General features: G+C 35.9%; 2 protein-coding genes across 9 annotated transcripts; one reads left to right on the top strand and one right to left on the bottom strand.

Annotated features, from left to right (window-relative positions):
* Positions 1-6,588: 6,588 nt before the first annotated feature.
* On the top strand, positions 6,589-9,907 carry LOC140855852 (probable membrane-associated kinase regulator 6). The gene is made up of 2 exons (XM_073253015.1): positions 6,589-7,471; positions 7,594-9,907. Exons 1-2 carry the CDS (start codon positions 6,637-6,639, stop codon positions 7,629-7,631), a joined length of 873 nt encoding a protein of 290 aa, XP_073109116.1. The 5' UTR covers positions 6,589-6,636; the 3' UTR covers positions 7,632-9,907.
* Positions 9,908-10,559: 652 nt separating this feature from the next.
* LOC105041757 (S-type anion channel SLAH2-like) lies at positions 10,560-20,983 on the bottom strand. 8 transcript variants are annotated; one of them, XM_073253008.1, is made up of 6 exons: positions 20,627-20,983; positions 14,388-14,591; positions 12,902-13,459; positions 11,873-12,643; positions 11,445-11,476; positions 10,560-11,346 (listed from the first exon to the last, which is right to left on the bottom strand). In XM_073253008.1, the coding sequence occupies exons 1-6, from the start codon at positions 20,627-20,629 to the stop codon at positions 11,016-11,018; spliced, it is 1,899 nt and encodes a 632-aa protein (XP_073109109.1). In that variant the 5' UTR covers positions 20,630-20,983; the 3' UTR covers positions 10,560-11,015. The 8 variants fall into 8 exon arrangements, with proteins under 8 accessions (XP_073109109.1, XP_073109111.1, XP_073109110.1 ...); XM_073253010.1 differs by lacking the exon at positions 20,627-20,983 and adding an exon at positions 17,537-17,720; XM_073253009.1 differs by lacking the exon at positions 20,627-20,983 and adding an exon at positions 15,500-15,942.

The raw sequence follows: 20,983 nt of genomic DNA, 5'->3' as shown, positions 1-20,983 counted from the left end.
GGATGGATTAAAGGAAAGATGGATGGAGGAGGAAATATGGATAAGGATGAAGAAGATGGATGGATCTTCCATCTATCCTTTCATATATTTGATAAAATATGAAATGATGGATGAAAATAATTTTCTTCTCAGATTAGTATAGAAAGAATTAAAGGGAGAATGGATGATATTTATATAATATTTTTACTAGATTATCCTTGGATAAAAATATTATTACTATCATTTTATAACACTTATTTATACTAAAAAAGTAAATAATATATAAATTTATAATCATTATAATCTTTAAGTATATAAAATTATATAAATATTTAATTTTAATTTAACTCAATGTAATAAATGATTTTATAAATTAATTATTGATAAATTAATTATATATATTAATTACAAAAATAACCAATTAATTTATATCTAATTTAAATAGTTAATCAATATTATATAAATAGTTAATTAAAAATAATAAATAAAAATAGAAAAATAGAGGATATTTTTAATTATTTAATCAAAATTATGTACTAAAAATAAAATAATTAGTAATAAAATTTAATAGTATATATAAATAATATAAATAAAAAGTGAAGAAATATTATAGTTTTGTCAAAAAAATAATAAGAAATAATTTTGTTAATATAAAAATCTATCCATCAATATTTCATTCATCCTTTCTTCCATCCTTCCAATTTGGGAGAATGCAGATTGGTAAGTTAGGGTGGATGAATAGCCTCTTCTTTTCATCCATATTTTTTACAATTTTTTAAACTAAACGATGGACGGAAGCAATTCATCTTTCCAATATCGTCCATCCAACCTCTCATGACCCCAACCAAGCCCTTAGTTATCAATTATGAATTATCACATTTATAAAGCTTCAAAATATATTTATCAAACATTTTAAGAAACAATTTTCTTCTTACATAATGGCTGCTACATCTACAGGCCGCCCAAGTGCCAAGCATTTATCATGAAAGTAATCAAAATGCAAGTTGTTTTAGCAAGGAGCAAGAAATTTTGCTGGTATCTTTTGGTTGGACACATGTCATCACCTCCATAAATTGGTTGGGTGGAGTGCCGCCGAATATAGTTTCCATCAGAGCTTCTCGACGAGGCTTTATTTTTTCTAAATACTAAATAAAAATATAGTTATTTATCTATATTATTTGCTCGCTGTTGACCACTATTGATGATCCCTTATTGACAACTAGTAGTGATGTGAAGGATATTTCGATTGACCTCGATAATGATCAAAGTAAAACCATCTGAATATGTTCGATCTTATCATTTAAGATATAGACAAATTGAAAGAATAATTGTACTAATCTAAGAATATTAGTGTAGGGATAACCGATCTATTCAATCATGAACTAGTCGTTGTTTTGCAGTTACCGCATATTTCACTCATCTCAAAAATGGCTATCGATCTCCCTGACCTTCAAGTAGATCATTCTATCGCTTTCATTCTGTCTCCTATCTCTTTCTCCCTCCTATCATTTTCTGAATTCCGGTTGATTTGAGAATTAGAGTCTCCATCACAAAAACACCAACAAGAAGACTGTTTCAAATCCAGCAATCAATTGAGGAGCAGCAGCAGCCTCACCAACCTTAGTGTTTACCACGGCTTTAGTGATCATAGTTTGACCTCGAAGTTCAGCTACGACAAGTAGGGAAATAATACCTTCTTCTATCTTCACAATATCATTAATAACGTAAAATCTTGTTTTTGTAAGATTGATATTTGTGTGCCCAAGAAACTCACAGGATTGAAATGCCAATCTTGCTTAGACGGTGGACAAGCTGCCCCAACCTTACTCTCAGACGTTCACCCATTACTTTTGGAGCTTTGGTATGTGTCTTGTTAGCTATCACGTTCATGCATCTCGAGTATTCAGTGAGAGGAGTAGACCCGCTGATTGAGTAGCTTGGCAGGGGGCTCACCATACTTCTGCCTGCCACTAGACTTCTAGTAGTCATTTCCACTGGAGCTTGGAGATGGATGATATTTTGATTCCATTGGATATATGTATACTTGTCTTATATGAGTTGTAAGTTTATTTGTAAGTCCATGCGCTATGCAACCAAAAAAAAAAAACAAAATCTTTTTTAAACCAACAATTTATTTAAACATATCAGATCCAGGAGAGTACTTAAAAACATGGATACACCATGCTCAAGTCCAAATGATAGATGGGAACAATTCAAAAAATTAATATACAGTGGTTACTATAGGATTGTGAAAAGGAACTTGCAATGAGGAATTTGTTCGATTTATGGCATTTAATGTAATAAAAAAGCCTTTTAGAAAACACATCATTACCAAATTTGGAATTATAATTCACCTACCAACTATGTAATCACATTTAAAACAATCTTCAGGTAAATCTAATAAATATTTAAATATTTGCGAGAACATAGATTTAAAATTAACAATTAATTAACTAAAAATTCTTCTTCGGAAAAATTTAATTAGAAATTGTATCCATTAGTCAAGCTGCTGCAGTTTATGGACATCATGTGAGTGACATACTGCAGCCGGTAGACAAAGTGGGCCAGAGGGGGTTTGGTTTTCGGCCCATATTGAAGCGGGTTTCGTTTAGAAACGGTCCATCTCGCCGTTGGGCCAACATACCTCTTCCCAATCTTTGAAGTCCGAAACATCCCCAAAAAAAATAGGCCAATGCATTCGATTGCCATACGGTACCTATTTCTTGTGGATTTATTTAGAGACAACGAAGAAATCAACGTAATACTTATTTCCTGCTACAAAATTTCGTTTGTGGTGCTTCAACGTAGTGTTTTGTTCGCCACGTAAAAATTATCAAAGTTACTACGATAACTATGCGAGTGAGCTCACGAAACTACTAGCATACAAAGTTATAGTTTGATCTGGTCCAACCCCTTCAAATGTGAGAAATTATGTTCTACACGACATGGTGCACCATAGGAACAATTCGAGAAAATGTGAGGGAGACGGCAATTCGAAATAAGCCATATGATAAATGGGATCCATAAAAATGATTAATCTGATTGGCATGATATATCATTGATGGGGTGCACTAGGTGTAGGATATAGAGATGGTAATCAGATTGAATAGGATTAAATATAGGTTGGGTCAGATGCAAGATAAGTCAAAACTTTGTCAATTCGAACTTGATCCATTTATTAAAAAGATCAAAAATTTAGATCTAAACCTGATTTGTTTATTAAATAGATAATTCGATCTAATCCACATGATCCATTTAGTAAACTAGTTAAGTTAGATTAAATAGGTTAAACAAGTTAACAAATCGGATTAAATAAGTAAGAAACAAGTTAAACAAATGTAAATAGGTTGAATATGTTTTAAATAGGTTAAGTGAGTTGGATAATGGTCGATCCAATTATCAAATAGGTCAAAACAGATTAGCAGATCAAAGATTTAAATCTAAATCCAATATATTTAATAAACGGGTTTATGATGCAAATCCGTTTATGTCTTCAAATCCAAATATGCTTGAAGTGGAACATTTGTGGATCCGATGGAGGGTCCAATCATAAATTGCCACCTATAGTAGGATATAACTTCTCCTAAGATAACTCAGCCCAATGTGCAGAGATGACAGCAGCTGCCGCAACATTAAAGCTAAATGGACCGGTCACGCCATGGCATCGCAGCACAGCATGCTCATTTCTAACCCTCGGCAGCAAGGAGAGAGAGCTCAAATCGCCTGTCCATAGCTGAAATCAACGATTATTTTCTAACACTGCAGCGAGGTTCATGGAATCTCAGGTAAGCCATTTGATTCCCTTTTTTCCGCCTCGTCCCCTTTCTTTTACCTGTTAATGTTGGAGAGCCGGCCATACACAAATTTTTAGGGGAAATTGTTTAAGCTTTCATAGACGTTTCTAGTTGAGCTGAGTTATTCTACTCGCCTAAGCAACAGTATTCAAAGTTTTTCCTTTTTTTTTTTTTTGATAAAACAGGATTCAAAGTTGACGTGGTATGGACAGCATGGTCGCGTTTAAGCATGATAAATTTCCCAAAATCGACAATAAGGGTCTCAGCGCATTCCAAATGGGCAATTACAACGTGATGCAGAGACGGCAGGAACATGTCTCTATCTTCAAGGACAGTCATATGACTTAAGTGGTCATCTTAGTCTTTCATCAGACAAAAAAAAAAAGTGGTCATCTTAGTCGGCATGCATTTTAATATTAATGATCTTCTTCTCAAAAAAATAATAATAATTGATAATCTTTTTTTTTATTGTCAGCAAAAAAGAATAATCTTCTTCTCTTTAGAGTACAAAAAGAGTAGGTTTATTTGGTTTCCGAGGATATTTTTGCATCTTGTTTAGTATATCAAATATAAAATGAAAGAAATTTATGGAAATGAAATATAATGTTTTTTTGGATCCATCCAAATAAGGTTCCATATCCTCATCCAAATGGAAGCACATCCTCATCCAAATAAGGATTCACATCTAATCAAATAAAATCATTATACACCTGTGGTCTATGAATAGATATGCTCCGATACTATTTATAAAAATTTGGGACTTTATTGATAGTGACTATCCAGATGTTATGCAAATTTTTTGATTCTATATAAATATGTAAGATTTTCATGAAGCACAATCATTGTAGGGTTAGATGCACACTTGCACTGTATCTTGCACTATTGTTTGCCCCTCTCTTCTGCATTCATTTCTCTAGATGTGCTTGTCCGTATAGTGTTTTATGGTAAGATAAAAAGCTTGTTTCCAAGCCAGAATGAACACTACTTGGAAATCGAAGCATGCTTCTTCATCTAATATTATATCCAACCTAGTATATTTGAGGAGCAAATTTTTTAGTATGAACTTGTCTAATACTAAAGTAGAAAGAAAAAGGCAGCGAATCAAGATGGCTGCCGTCCTCCTCTTTACAACCAAATGAAATCAATAGAAACTCCTCGATGGGCCTACTTAAAGATATCTATATGATATCTCGTGTTGCTACTTGACACATATATCCATGTCTCATGTACTATTTCCCTTCAATATTATTTCAGTAAGGAGAAGCAAGTGCAAGAGAATAGCTCATTGAAATTTTTCTAAACTTAAGATTAGGATATGGTGGTATTTTTAAGGTATGGTTGGAATAAAATATCAAAATATATACAACTGTTTTGTGTTGAGCCTTTTGTACTAGTGGTTAAGACATTAGCATCAATAGTGAGTCCATGGGTATAAAAGAACTCTATTCTACCCACCAAAATCATTGATATAGATTAATAAATCTAAGCTTGGTCGATTAGTTTAAGCATATCTCAAGAATCTTGTCCAAAAGATGGCTGTATTTAACACAAGCTTTCAAAAGACCTATGTGGAGTACAATGATGGACCTAAAATTCCCTTCTTTGTTTCTTTTGATCAATCCAAATAAGCATATCAAGGGCAAAGCTTGAATGAATCTTAGTAGTTGGAAATGGTTATCGGTCTCCAATCATTGATTATTTTTATCCCATGAAAGTGTTTCTGGACCTTAATCTTTTGAAGTGAATATTTCTAGATAAATTCTGGCAGCGGCATAGCATATGATTTATGACCATTTCATTTATTCATGAAAGTTGACCATGCTACATTTTGTAACACAGAAAAGCTACATGTCATAATCATCCTCATTTTTAATTTTATCAGTGAAATGAAGGATTTTTCAGATCTTTTTTCTTGTTGTTGCTGTCTACGTCCTCCTAAATTAAAAAAAATTAAAGCATCCCACACAATTCCCACAACAGAAGCTTATCAAAAGTTGGGCTTCTTCACAGAAAATTGCACAGGACACATTACGTAAGGAAAACATCCTCCTTCTTTTAACCCAAAAACCATCTCCTATAGCATATATTTCTGGAGTCCTTGATCAATTATTGTTACCATGTCTCATAAAAGGAAAGACGGCAGACAGTTTCCATCCTTTTTTTTTTTTTTTTTCTTCAATAAAAATAATTTTTGCTACGATTCTTGCCACCATCTTTATCACAGTTATCATCATTATCGTAGTAATAAAAAAATACAATAATTAATTTAATTTTTTTAATAATTTAAATAAATTAAAATATTTAAATTAAAAAATAAAAAAAATAATATAAATAATATAAATATAATAAATAAGTCCAACAAATATATTAATAAAAATTATAGATAAAAAATAATTGACTCATAAAAATTTTTGATTATATATTAAATAACTATTAGATTAATTACTGAATATTTGAACAATTCAAAATTCATTCACAAAAACTACATATCCAACCATAAACATCATGCATCATTAATACATAATCCCATGCGGCATCTCCAAATGCATCTGGCCCAGCTTGCTATATTACTATTTAAAATAATTCATAAATTTATTTAAATAAATTAGTCGGAAAGTATTAAAAGATCGAATATCTATCCAATGTATGATCAATATAAAATTAAATATATAATAAAAAAAATTGATTAAATCAGATTGAGAAAATAAATCTAAATTCTAAATCTTCCACATTTGCATTTAAGAGTGGGGCATCATGGTCATTAGATAGATCGACATGTCATTGGATGGCGGCATCTTTGTACCGACCCATCATAGCGTGATATTTCTTCCTCTCTCCCCTCCTAGTATATCATTCCGTTCACATGACACCACCACCTCCAAACCTTGGCATTGTAGCTCCCATGGAGCCCTCACAGCACCAGCTCTCCATGGACAGCTTCTCCTATAGCTGGCTGCTGAACCTTAACCCCTCTTTCGACTCTCTTGATGATGGCCTTCGCTTCTCTCTCGACACCCAGGACGGTGGCTCCTTCATCGAGATGGACCCTAAGCTGATCTCCATGCGTTGGAAGGACGACTCCCTTGACTTCGACTTCACTCTCCCAAGCTCCCAATCTCCAGCCCTCGTCCACGCCGACCAGATCTTCTCCGATGGCCTGCTTCTGCCACTCCATCTCATCACCTCACGAAAAAACGAAATCGCCTCCAACTCCTCCATGAACTCGGTTTTGATCAGATCTCTCTCACTAGATTCATCCAAGTCACTGCTCTCTGGGAGCAACCGGTTCGGTTCTCGCTACTTCTACACCGTCCCAAGTAGTCCTGTTGCTTTGAATTCTTCATCACTTTGTGGTCCGGTGCAAGGAGTGCCGACTTCATCATCCTCGAGATCATCCAAGAGCATGTTCTCCAGAGGCAGCAACGCCAAGCTACATTTCTTGGGGGGCTGCACGAAGTCCTCAAAGAAGTTCATCCAAAGGTACTTGAGTTTTCTAATGCCTCTCTACAGGAAGTTCAAGGGATTGAAATTGATCAGGAGGGCAGGCTCGAGTCGAAGCCGCGTCGAATCGATCGGAGCATCCTCGAGGACCAGCGATGCTTTATCGAGCTTCAAGTATTGTCATGGCAGGAGAACGTTTGATATGGGAACTCAGAATGCTATAAATGATGCCGTTCTCCATTGCAAAAATTCGTTTGGTGAGTCTTTGAGACTGTTAGCTTGATGAGATCATGCTTAAAACTTAGTAGTATCGTGCATATTTGTTTTCCTTAATTATAGATTGCTTCTTTCTTATGGGATTTGGTTTCTCGTATAACAGGGACCATTACAGAAGAAGGCCGCCTAAGCGGATGCTGAGAAAAGAAGAATCTCTGCTGGATATCACCTGCTGCATGCGTATGTTTGTCGCTTGTGCTTCCTACAATGTTGGTTAGCTAAAAGGGTTTGTAGATGATGAGCTATTGAGGGACCAAAGCTTCTTGTTTTTATTCTTAAGAAAATTTCCAGTGATAGTATGGATATCTATCTCTCTCTGTCTCTGTGCTTTGGCTATTACTATTTGTGAGTGGACCTTTATACAAAACCCTGAAGAACTGAGAATCTGATATATGTTACAAAGAATTTCCATACAAAATTCTATAGCACTCTATTGACAGGCTAGAGATCATAGAGGGCTTTTTAAAGATGTTTTAAATGGTTACCAGAGGATCCATAGGATGCTCAATCTAGTGAATTCCACATCAAGTTACAGTATATAGTGGAAGACCGGATCACAAAAATCTAGCCAACAGTTATAAGACTAGAGGCTAGGATCAATAGGATGAATGGATTAATGTGATTTATATCACTGGGGTACAAAATCAGGAATATTTTATAGCTATTCTGTTCTTTCTTATTGTAGTTCATGATTGGCGCATATTTTTTTGATTCTGTCTTTGAATGATCATTCATGAGTTATGTATGACTAAAGCTCATCTCGTTGAAATTTTGTATTTATCTCAATCTACAGTGATGACTAATATCCCTCAAAATGACCATTTTAAGCATGATAATGGGCCAGCTACTGGTTAATTTTGGGTTGCTGGTCAAGTTTAATGGTATAAGATTAGTGTGTCCTTGTTTATGTGGACCGTAGGGGGTAAGCCTTTTATTCTCATTTGTATCATGTTCATTGGTTTGGGCCCAAGGGTTTGAAATGTTCCTCCTGTCTTCAACCATGCATACACTGGGAAAACAGAAGATATATTGCTGCTTTAGCTATCATTGGCTTTAAACTAATCCGAGCTGCTGTCTCATTCTTCATTGTAAGAAAGCAACAAATTTGTTTGATGCCACCCCTGCAGGGCTCGTGACAGATAACAACCAAAAAAAAGGAGAGAGAGGCACCAACCACAAATTCAGAAGAGAAACACAAATTAGTTCACATGTCTGGGAGAAACATTTCAAAGATTAGATCTTTATAGTGAAATGACTCCTATAGGTTCTTGATGGGATTAAGACAGTGGCTCCAAGCTGTGATGATCATCAATGAAGAAGAATGTACAAAGCTATTTTGCTAACAAAATTGTGATTTTGCAGAACAATCCACTATTTTGATGTTCTCTAAAAAAATCACCTTTGCGAAAAGAATATGTGCACGAAAAACAATTCATCATAGACCTTGCTGGATTCTTATGCCCATAAACAATGCATATATTTGGTCATAGATGCATGAGTATTTGTAATGGAAATATATACATAATGCAGTTTAACACAATTGTTCCTATGACAGTCATAAGGGCGGAGATACAGCACAGTAAATTCCAGAATAGATCATGTCTACACCAATAATAATAATGAGTTGCTTTGCAAAAAATAAAAATAAAAACAGAGTATTTTGCCACATAAATTTCCATATAAAGGCAAATAGAATTGAGATGTGAATACAAAAGGCAGAAAGGATGACTGTGGAGGTGAAGGGGTCCCCAACTACATGCGAGTCTGGATCAGGCTGGGCTAGCCTAATAAGAATCAAGATGAGTGGTCTCATGGTCCCAACTTTCAGAACAAAAGGTCATTACCATGTCCTCAATCCAATGTCTGAGGTTGACAGTGAACCGCACTGTAGTCTTCCAACCGGTTCATTGTCGCCCGAAAATGATGAGAACATTCATTAGGAGCTTTGACATAAGGTCCACAACTAGAGGCTGGTAGGAGATGTGGTTGAAGTTGGGAACAAAAGGGTCACATGGGAGGATGAGGAAAAGGGGAGCAAAGACAATAAAAGATGTGTTCCTACTCTCCACTTTGCCTCCTAATGTTTTTTCACCAGTTTGTTCCCTTCCAGCACTGATACCAGGCATTGCTCAAGCACCTCTCATATTTTCTGTCTTACCTTTGAGAATGAGTGGCTTTCTCATGCTCTGCAGACCAAGAACGCTTGTTTCGCACTTTCGGCCGGGAGTTCGGATCTCAGCATCACATTTGAAAGCAGGAGTAAAGTTATGAGTTTTGATGTCAATTGTCATCCATGTTCTACAAAAGATGACACTGTATCATAACATTCAGATGGTCACTGAAATTTTGTATTAATTTAGAGCATACTTGAAACATTGGAAGGATGATTCATGGTGTTTTTCCAGTGTTGTTGATCGATCATGTTACATCAATTGAAAAAGTAATCATATGAAGGTTGCACAACATGTTGTAGTCCTGGCTATATGCAAACAAGAAGTCACTGAAAGATCATTAGTAGATTGTGCATATCAACAAATTGCGAGCCTGTAACCAATTGGATGCAGCTTATGTTTTGTTTACAGTAATTTTCATTTTGAGTAGATGAACGGTAAATTAGAATTGAGCCTTAAACGAAACAAACCAGCAAGAAGATTACATAAATCTTTAGGTTGTATAGCACAACATTCAAACCGAAACTATATGACAGCAGTAAGAGAAATATCTTATATCATACCAAGTGCCGTGCAGCAATAGCCAAACATACCTGACGTACATAACATTCAAAGAAATCATATGACGACAATAAGAGAAATATCTTCAATCACACCAAGAGCCGTGCAGCAATATCCAAATACCCATTGATTTCAAGGCGATTCTACCATCCAAACTGCTATGCCATCTCAATTGACGTTGTGAGAATTCTCCTCTGAATTTCAACCCAAGCCATTCGTGAAGGCATCAAACAAATTTAAGATCATAGCATTATATTCATGATGCAAATACAATATAAGCCGGTTTTTTGGGACAAATTATAACTCCCAGAACGAACCAGAAATCTTGAAAAGGGGATTCAACTAAAGAAGGAATAATGAATAAATTTCATGTAATTCTAGTAGATGATACATCATGCGATTAACTCACACGGCCTTGACGATGTCTGATGATAAAGTTCAACTCTTCAATAATAGACAACAAATGAACGCCCACCAACCAAGGACAGATGGTGGAGAAAAGTTCATACGTTTCTCCATAGACTTAGAGAACATACATTGACTAATTTACCAAAGTCATACAATGACAGGAGCCGACTATAAGACTTACTTGAACCAACAAATAAACACACTTCTTTAATGAACAAATTCTATCCTATACAGAGTGCTCATGATACTGTCTTCATCTCCAGATTATCTGCACATGGTTCATATAACAGAGTAGCAGAACATTTTTTCAGATCTTTAATTCACTTGTGGCAGATAAGGATCCGACAGAACATAATGCACCGAAAGTGTGAATATGCCAAAAAATTCAAAGCTCTAGCTCTGGATTGTTTTTGGGAAGAGATGCTTCTATGTCTTTCATGTCTGAGCTTGCTGACCTCAGATGTGCAAGCTTCTTACTGAACTTTGGTCTCTTCTGTGTGATAGCAATAGAGATGTCATTGGGAAAGAGGTCATGGAGGATAAAAGCATGAATAATGGTGGACACCAGCAGAGCTGTTACTGTGAAGGTAGAGATTGCGGAGAGCCCAACAGAAAGTGACTGAGTTAATACATTTGTCACTTCCATTGAGTACTTGATGGTTGCAACTGCAGCACCGGTCATTGGAAACGTATATGCCCACCATGCCAGTGAGAACCTAATGAAACAAAAGAATGTAAGAAACCACAAAATAGAGGATAGAAGGCAGTAAAAAACCAAAGCAAATTCTTAAGAGAGAGAGAGAGAGAGAGATACCTGAAACCTCGGAAAAAATTAATTCGCACGGCCTGCATATACACAAGATGATAAGCAAAACAGTTAGATAACAATCTTCAAAGAAATCAATACTAATAATTTCGACAAATGCATTGGCTTGCTATGCAGATTTATTAAGAATAATTTGTCTTTTGGACTAGTGGAACCAAAGCATAAAGCATTGTCTGCTACATAATTCCCAAGCCATGGCCCAGAATCATGGTTAAAGACTCCACATATTTAGTCTTAAAGTTAAAATGAACTTCATTTAAATCCTTTAAAACCTAATTCTGATCTTAATCAGAAGGGATAATGTATAGTCATTCCATATTAAGCTTTTTACTGCAAATGAACCAACATAATTCTAAAGGAAAATAATAATGCACTGACATGCATGCGTCACAAGGAATGCACAACGTGAGACTAACCAGAGAAGCATAGAGGAACATGGCAATGAAGTAAGCTATCCTTGACCCATAGTCAAAGTCCCCATGAATCTTTGCCCACGCCATGCAAGCAACACTGGGTGCTGCTACAAATAAGAAAAATACTGGATGAAGCTCCTTCGGGAGTGTTGCATTTGTAGGAAGCCTCTGGTACAGAGTTACGAAAAGTACTGTATAGTGAGCTAATCCAACAGCAAAAAAGAAAATAGGCCCTTCTTTAAGTCCCATTGATGCGCCGAGCAATGCACCCACAAAGTTTCCCACGATTGATAAATGGTTTGATGGATTTGCCACCTTTGAGAGCCTTCGTTGGCCCCCAGACATCCATTGACCATAAATTTTGAGCTCAAGGCAAAAGATAGGAGCCATTAGAACATACCAGATAGCAGCATGAACATTAACTGTAACTGATGGTGGGAGACCAAGTACCAAGAAAAGACAAGCTATCCAAGGAGCAAAGAAGAAATTGACACGGATTGGGTGATGGTATTCCCTTCGAACCGCTTCAAAGAAGAAGATGATTTTCAAAAAGTAAATGAGGAATATAGTTGCCATCAGTGCAAGAGAGATGCACCAGAGTACGAGGTTGACAGTCAAGCTTACATGTAGGAAACTCATAGATGGAGATATGGCTAAGGTCTTCCACAAGATAGCTTGGCTGCTCACACCAAGGCACATACCAAAAGAAGAAATTGGGAAACGAAGAAGGAAAGGCCACTTCTTGTCTTCAGGAAGAACCGACACCTCTGTTGCCTGCAGTAAGTGAAAAGTGATGAATAATGCTGCAATATAATGATATCTAACAACTTCAACATGCTAGCATATCCCATTATCTTGAAAAATGTTTAGATTCAGACATTATGCAATACGAGATGGTTTCTTATAACCTACAGTGATTGTTTTTTGGAAGATATATATTGCTAACGGTGAAATCCTGGCACATATGGAACAGACATCTAATAGAGAAACAATAGAAGCAGCAGTATATTCTATAGCCAACAGACTTCATACCCTTAAAGTGTCTAATTCAGGTCCTTCTAAGGCATCGAAGTAGCGATCAACAGCAGGCACGGTCTCATTTTCGGCACTATGGCAATCATTAGCAGCTTCCAAATCTGGTTCCTGTGGCTTTCCACGTAAATTTGATAATTGCCTTTCAAGCTTTCCAGACCATGTCTTGAATGGATCAAACCGTTTGTCCCTCTGACTATCATTTCTGGGTATCCTCAACTGACTCTCAAATGGATCACTAACTTTTCCCTCTGTTGGCTTGCCACATGAATTCCCTGCTGATATGGGTTGAGAATGAAACTTCCCCTGTTGTGGTTGCCGTGAGTTGATGGAATCAGAGTCAGAAGGTTGATTTGGTTGCCCATCAATGGCAGTTGGTCCAGCTTTGTCAATGAATAAGACTTTTTTAGCTTGCACAATATGAAGTCCAGAAGGAGAAGCTGGCATGCTGACAGAAATAGCATGCGGCTCATGGCAATCAGTTGCCTCAACTGGTGAAGATGGTGGAGGCCCAAAAATAACATTCACCTGGCCATGAAGCTCAGCAGCTTCCAATCCCTGAATTGAAACATATAAACACGAATTGAATGATCCAATCCTTAAACTACCGTATAATTACACAAGCAAAAGCATTTTCAGTTATAAACATGCTCAAAAAAAATGCCAACCTTGCAGCATATCGGCGCCCATATAATTCCAATGGAAGCTACTTGAGATGAAAGATCAGACATCATGTCAAGCAATTAGTCAGAAAACTTGAGACAGATACTAGTGAACTATTCAAGCTAAACCTCTTGAGGGAGAAATATTTGTTACTATTTTGGTTACAAATCCACAATTACTAGGTGATGCATCCTTTACCTTCATCTAGACAGAGCAACATGCCTGGAATCAGCAGCTACTCAAATGAAGGCAGTTGTGGAGGTCCTCGCACAATGGCTTACATGATTACTCATCATCAATTATGCATACAGACTACATCCCTTCTCTATCAAACTTTTGTGTATTTGAATATGCATGTGCATCTACATAGACAGAAGAAAGTATTTAAGTGAAAAAAAAAAGGAACTTAATTACACAGATTATTCTTGACATGCTGCTGAAGGTGAATAATTCATGAAGCTGGGTTTGGGGATTGATTTAGAAGAATTATTAATTCAGCAAAGCATCAGAAAGAATTCAAGAAGATGTTAGAGATCAGAAAAGAACACGAGAAACAGATAAAAAATAAGAGCGGATTCTCTCACCGCACGCTGCACGTTCCCATGCACACCAGGGAAAGAAAAATAAAAAACTTAAGCCATTCCATGAAGTATTATAAAAAATCATGGACTCCTAGTGACAATCATAAAAGAAGGAAAGCACATTTCTTTCAGGCTAAGGAAGATATCTTGAACGTACTAAAGGAATGGCTTAAGGCTTTTTTCTTTGTTTCTTGGAATTAGAACCTTGCAAATCAAAACAAAGAGGAAGATATATAACTTACTTTGCCAGCAGTTGCATCTTCTTGAGGATTAGGAATGGTAACCAACTGAGTTTGATAATTCATCCCACCACACTCAACACTGTCAAAACCAGCAATTGTTTGGGAGGTAATACACTTCAAAAGAGATGGAAGTTCTTCTGGAAAACCTTGCTTGGTTGAAAGCTGGACTTGGAGATCCTTGTTCTCCATTTGGTGTGACAATTCCTGTATCATACGCACAATTGGAGTTATATGGTGCAGCTCCAATGAGAAAAATCTTGAAATATTTTTTTTCTTCTTCACTATTTTCCTTTTAAATATAAATTGGAATTGATATTACTAATGATAATAATATGCAAGAACAACAGGAAATGAACACAATCAAAAACATAATCACTTGGAATTCCGTTCAGATTCGGGTATTATAAACAAAATCAGATGCGGTTAATTTACTACGAGAGCTAACAATAAAGTATAAATCATAGAAACTGCACAGAATTCTCTGTTTCCATCGGGAAAGAAAATGAAAAATAATAATAAAAAAAACCACCCCACATACACAATGGAAGATAAACTACGTCCACCATACAAAACAAGCACAGAATCATAAAATATTTAAACCATCCCAAGCTATTCATCACAGAAAAAAAAATAAAAATAAAAAAAAAAAAAATATATATAATATAATATATATATATATATATATATATATATATATATATATATATTTTCCTTTTTAACGCAACTATGAGCATCCATCGCGATGCCAAAAGATTTCATCATTATTGTTCATATCATTTTTCCATTCTTTTTTCTTTTCCCTGCATGATTCCTTTTTCCAACTTACATGAAGCTTGTCTACACGTTCAACCAAAACCAGAATTTGCCCTGCTAACCGAAGAAGTTTAAATCCATTACCTACCTCGAGTATGGTTACCAACATGATTGGGTCTCCGTTACCTTTTCCACCACTGGTTATATTGACAGTACTTTCTATCACCAACGCCAAATATTACTTACCAATAACAAACCATAGAAAAAATCAAAACAACGACATATCAATCATCACATACTGATCGAGGAGAAACAGAGAAACCTTACAACAAACACATCTCAGACCATCAGCTAAATACCTGAAATGGTCTCCGTTGCGACGTTATGTCAGACAATTAAAGTTCCCTTTTGTCTCTCTGTTTTGCTCGGATAGCTGAGAGAAGCACAATGAGGGCAACCCTCCTCTTAGACTTAAATAAGAACTGTAGCAAGAGAAGATTGAGAGGACGTTCATTCCACTACGCAGCCAAGAAGAGAAGAAGATAAGGGACACCAAGACTGACTGTCATCTGCCGCCGGTCACAACGTGGACGGATGTGACTTCCGCGATGGACGGCGATACCGCAAAAGGTGGTGTCTCCGGAACCGTCGCCGGACTTCTACTACCTGTCGCCATCGCCCTCCGCTTAATTTCTTGGAGAGATGGGACTCTTTCTTCTTTTTTTTTATTATTATTATTCTTGGGGTAGGAGACCAGGGAATTAAGTATGTGGGGTGAGAAAAGATAAAAGCCCAGTTCTGGCGCCGTAAGTTAAGCGCGCCGGAGTGAGCATCTCGGTGAGCTCATGCCCAGATGAGCAGCTAACTTGTTTGCGAACACATATTTGTTTTCTTATCAAAATAAATATTAAATTAAATTTTTAATATGATAATTAAAATTTATTTTTTATATTAAATTATACTTTCCTGCATACAAAAGTCAAGGTACACTGTACCTGTTCCATTGGGTAGATTCCATCTTCTATTTTCCGGTCAATGGCCGATAGCTTCACCGGACGAGTCTGACGTGACAGTCATACATGTACGTTTTCAATAAATAAATACAAAAACAATTTCATTTACTTATGTTTGAGCTTAAACTATCATCTGAGCTGAATTCTTTACCGCATACGGGTGGGGGGCAAAAAAAAAATCGGGAGCGCTCAAACCAGCTTCCGTCAAACTCTAGCTGCTGACGCACGAACAGCTCCATCGCCCGACAGCCCTCGTACTGCTCGTTTACGGAAGAAATATTTAAAGGACAGGGGTTGTATCTTTTGCACGAGAGAACGAATCACTTTCCTTCGCGCGAATACACCGTTGGATCGGCTACCGCACAGAGCTTACAGCGATCAGTAGGTCATTCAACGGTGCATTCGCCCGAAGGTTGGTGAATCTTCTTTCGCCCGAAAGATACAACCCCAACAACCATGTCGTCGGACAAAACAGCTGGATTTTTCCAATTTCGTGTTCAATATTTTATAACTATTATTATTATTGTCGTGGTATCCTTAGGACGACCGGAACCACGGGGAAATTTGACGAACAAGTCCGTCCTCGTACCGACAACCCAACACTTTGACTTGAGCTACGCAGCGATATTTTAAAACGCACACGTGGTAAGGGAAAAAATTGCTCTTTTTTTTTTACCGTGCATCCATCGACGCCATCCATCCCTAAACCGCACGAACTTTGATGCAGCTGGAGAACCAGCTTACCTGTCCCCGCTCGGTGCCCGATGCCGGTAGGGATGCGCAACAACCATGTCGGACCAATTCGGAGCCAAATTCGAAATCGGGTTGATTTAAATTAATTTTTTGAAATCGAAACTGAAATCAAATCATTCATCCACCAAAAAAAAAAAAAAAAATGAAATGAAATGGATCCAAAAAATTTCATTCGATTTATCAGATTGATAATCCATTATATATAAAAAAAATATATAAAAATTTATGTAGATGTAATTTATATATAAATATAAATGGAACAAGTCAAATTCGGTCAGGATAGTTTGAATTGGTTTTTTTGAAAATCCAAGTCAGAATCAAACTGAATTTTTTCGGTTTAAGATTTTCTTAAAGCGAAACCAAATCAAACTTATAAAAATGGTATAAACCAAATTGAAAAAATTGATACGGATTGAATCCATGGTTCAACCTGTTTTTTTTTTTTTTTTCCTCGGTGCACCCCTGGATACCAGCCTTGGCTTGGATATCCTAAGCCTAATATAACAGATATCTAGGTTACAAGGAAAAAAAATTTGAAGCCTTATTTCAAGCATGGTCAGAATATACTTATTCCAAGATCTCTAAAATATATCAATGAAGACTTCTAAGAAGCGAAGTTCCAACTCTTACCTTTTTGGAGGAGAATTAGTTCTATCTCGAATATCCAACGCTGTAGCCTCTGGAGTCAGAGCCCTTTGACAAGCTTGTTATTCCTGGGTTTCTCAGTGTTAATTCTCAGGAACCAAGAGCAAAGAGTTCCAAGAGACACAGAATAACACATGGAATAAACGACGAGGCTGGAGCCACCCCTTTACTTTGGAGACACCACCAACATGCCCTCCCTCATTGCATTTATAGGCAGGCTATGCCATTACGGTTCTTCCACGAAGCCCACAGCTCAGGTAAGCAAAATTAATTAAAACCAAATGGCTACCACTGCTAGAAGGACTCAACTTATGGAACTCCAGTTTTAACTCTTCCAACGTATCTATTTGCTATTTGTCAAGGCTCTACCTTGAATAACCTAGCAAGTAGGACCCTTTGGGTGTGGGCAAGTTGAAGAGTGCCACATCAGTAGAGGTACATGTGGAATCACATAAAGAGTCCAATAAGCATGTCCCTTGGTAAGTTGGGGAGCATGTGCTGCGTTTACTCTTTCCAATCTCCATCAACATGAACGATATTTCAATTATTAAGATAATCGTCTGATGACGTTGCAAGATTTTTACTAAATCTATGGAGAGCAGTGCTGTGAAGGGGACTCTTGTTTGGTAGCGGCTATAGGAGTTCAGCATTGCCTTAGATGAAATAGATAAATTGGCTTGAAAAAAATATGATACTTTCAAATGAGATCCAGCGTAGATACATCTAGCAGTCACTCTTATAGGGAGAACACTCTTTTAATCTTCATCATGGTGAGAGATGAATACTCATTATGATCCCTATATTTACAGAGGCAAAGCCGATGCCAACCGTCTGCCTACTTTTTCTTCTTCTTCTTCTTCTTCTTCTTCTTTTCTTTTTTTTTGATCTTTTCCGTAGCATGCAGCTTTCTCGTACCCCCTCTGGCAACACCTAATTTCACACCCTTTTACTAGTCTAACATGCCGGCAGGCATTGATGACTAGAGGTTGACGTGAATGAATTGAGAAGTCATGCACATGCATCAAAGGCTTTTCTTGGCCTGTTCTTATTTGTGAAGCACATTTAAAATTGCATAGAAATTGCACAATATAAGTAGTAATCTTTTCATAAAAAAAAGTTGGACAATGCCTAACTAACTATCAGTAGAAGAATGATGGAAGGGTTACCTAAAGAGAAGCAGGAAAGAACAAGATCTTATTTATGGGGTTAATGCACAACTATTCACGTAGTGCATGCTAATATTGTCGCAACATTGTTTTTTTAGGACTCGTTTGATTGATAAGAAGTGAAAGGGAGAAGAGCCAGTTTCTGAAAAATGAAGAGGGGCTTCTTATTTGATTGGAGTTTTAAGAGAAGAGAGAATGAAAAAAAAAATTTCACAGAAAGTGAAAATCCATAAAAGATGAATTTTGGCAAATGGAAAGTGGTGATATTTTTTTTTTCTCAAAATATCCTTTTGAGATCAACGGCCAAGAGTTTTCAAAATATCAATGAATGATTAGGATAAAATATTAAATAGTGATATAATATTATATTAATATTATCCTAATATTTATATGAATATAATATTAATATCAATATCAATATTATAATATTTATTATATTTTAATATTTATACTAATATAATATTTTTATTAATATAATATTATTTTTAATATTATATTTATATCTATATTAATAAATTTATTATATTAAATATTAATATTATATTAATTTAATATTAATATATGCCAGTATTATATTAATATAATAAATTATTAAGATCTTATATTAATATTATATTTATATTAATATAAATATAATATTTATATTTATATAAAGTTTAGGAGCAAAAATGTATGGCTTTATATCTACTAGGGGTATAATAGATATTTTATATAATTTTTTTCAGAAAAATGAATGCTTAACCAAACATAAGCTACTCTACAATAAGTCACCTCTCACGGCCAACCAAACATACCAAAATCCTATTCGTAGGAAGTAACTTTCCTAAACGTAACTTTCTCGAAAGTTACTTTCTGAGAAAAATTTTTTTTCCCGCGAATCAAATATGTCCTTATTCTATTTGTTCTTTTAGAAATACATTTAAAATCACCTTGAGTGTCAGAACACTTAAATCCTTTCGTTCCTTGAGAAATTGGTTCATTGACTTCACAAATTGATTTCGGAAGCACACAATATTAGATAAACATAGAGCTGAAACTATATACGGGATCCCAACTTAATATGGAAGACACAAGTTTTTTCTGCAAGCTGGTTGTCATCTATCATGTCTAACACTCATATATATATTTGCAGTGTGAGCATGGAAAAGCAGTGCTAAAAGCGAAATACACCTGAAAGATATTTTTCTATTCTTTTCTTAAGCCATAAGACGAATGTTATTGCGTGGACAAAACACAACCGTCGAACAATACTCAAGCTACAAATAAGGATCATTCTTAGATAACTAGGTTCTCCACATAACCTATGCCTTCAATTTCAAGCATATAGATGAATAAATTATAGAAGAAGGTAACATCTTATCGTGGCTCTAGCAGACACATCCCGAGATGTACGCTGCTTCTCGAAACCACCGCCACCACCTTAAACAAGATTACTCATAAAATATATCAGAGAACCGCACTTAATTCAAATACAGGACCGATTCTACTGCCAGAATTGTATATGGTCGCCAATATATAACCATGGCTTTTAATTGCAGGTATATATTCATTACAATGGTAGTATTACGTCAAATTTATAACAAATCAATAAAAATATTTATATTTTATTAATTATTATATATTTTATTATTTTTATGATGATATTTTATACTATTTTATTAATTTATAATTTTTGATTAATTTATTATAAATTTGATATAATATTACTGTTACAACGAATACTTAGTCCTTGATTACACAGCTACAACGACTGTTGGAGTGCCCGGTAAAAGATTCCAAAATGATACCAAGAAAAATGTGCAAAACGTTTGCAGTTTCAAAAAAGTACTAAGTTGAACGAAGAAAAAACAGGAAGTTACAACGATGACAACAATTAATGCAGTAAGCCTTCAAAAGCCAATTCACGTACCATCTGACTTCAGGATCTGAAAGTTGACCAAGGGCTGCTTCCACAAATCACAGCGGCCTCTGGAACACCGTAACATGGAAAGAAAGAGCGAAAGAAAGAAGAAGACGACAATGGAAGGTTGGAGAATATTTAAGTGAAGCTGCCGAAAGAAGTTTCCCACTTGCAGTAGTGATCCAGTTTGACTTGGTAGACTCCACCAGATATCGACAAGAGCGAGAAAGGCTATTCCGAAGCAAACAAGACATATACACCCCAAAGTTTTGGGCTTGGATCGATGTGCCACAAAATTTCAACAGCAAGGATGGGAGGAGATGAGACCAAGAGAAGAGCATTCATTCACGCAAGAAAGTTGGCATA

The sequence above is a fragment of the Elaeis guineensis genome, chromosome 2, assembly GCF_000442705.2.
Source record: "Elaeis guineensis isolate ETL-2024a chromosome 2, EG11, whole genome shotgun sequence".
Classification (NCBI taxonomy): Eukaryota; Viridiplantae; Streptophyta; class Magnoliopsida; order Arecales; family Arecaceae; genus Elaeis; species Elaeis guineensis.
The sequence above is the reverse complement of the archived record's forward strand: the minus strand, read 5'-3'. Positions and strand labels throughout refer to the sequence as shown.

Bases quoted from the DNA above. Each gene is read 5' to 3' on its own strand.
- LOC140855852 (XM_073253015.1), top strand. From the start codon at position 6,637: ATGACACCACCACCTCCAAACCTTGGCATTGTAGCTCCCATGGAGCCC. The intron at 7,472-7,593 runs GTGAGTCTTTGA...CTCGTATAACAG, and splicing joins CCATTGCAAAAATTCGTTTG to GGACCATTACAGAAGAAGGC.
- LOC105041757 (XM_073253007.1), bottom strand. From the start codon at position 15,309: ATGTTGGTAACCATACTCGAG. The intron at 14,592-15,288 runs GTAGGTAATGGA...CGTATGATACAG, and splicing joins TGTTGGTAACCATACTCGAG to GAATTGTCACACCAAATGGA. The intron at 13,460-14,387 runs GTAAGTTATATA...GTTTCAATTCAG, and splicing joins AAGATGCAACTGCTGGCAAA to GGATTGGAAGCTGCTGAGCT.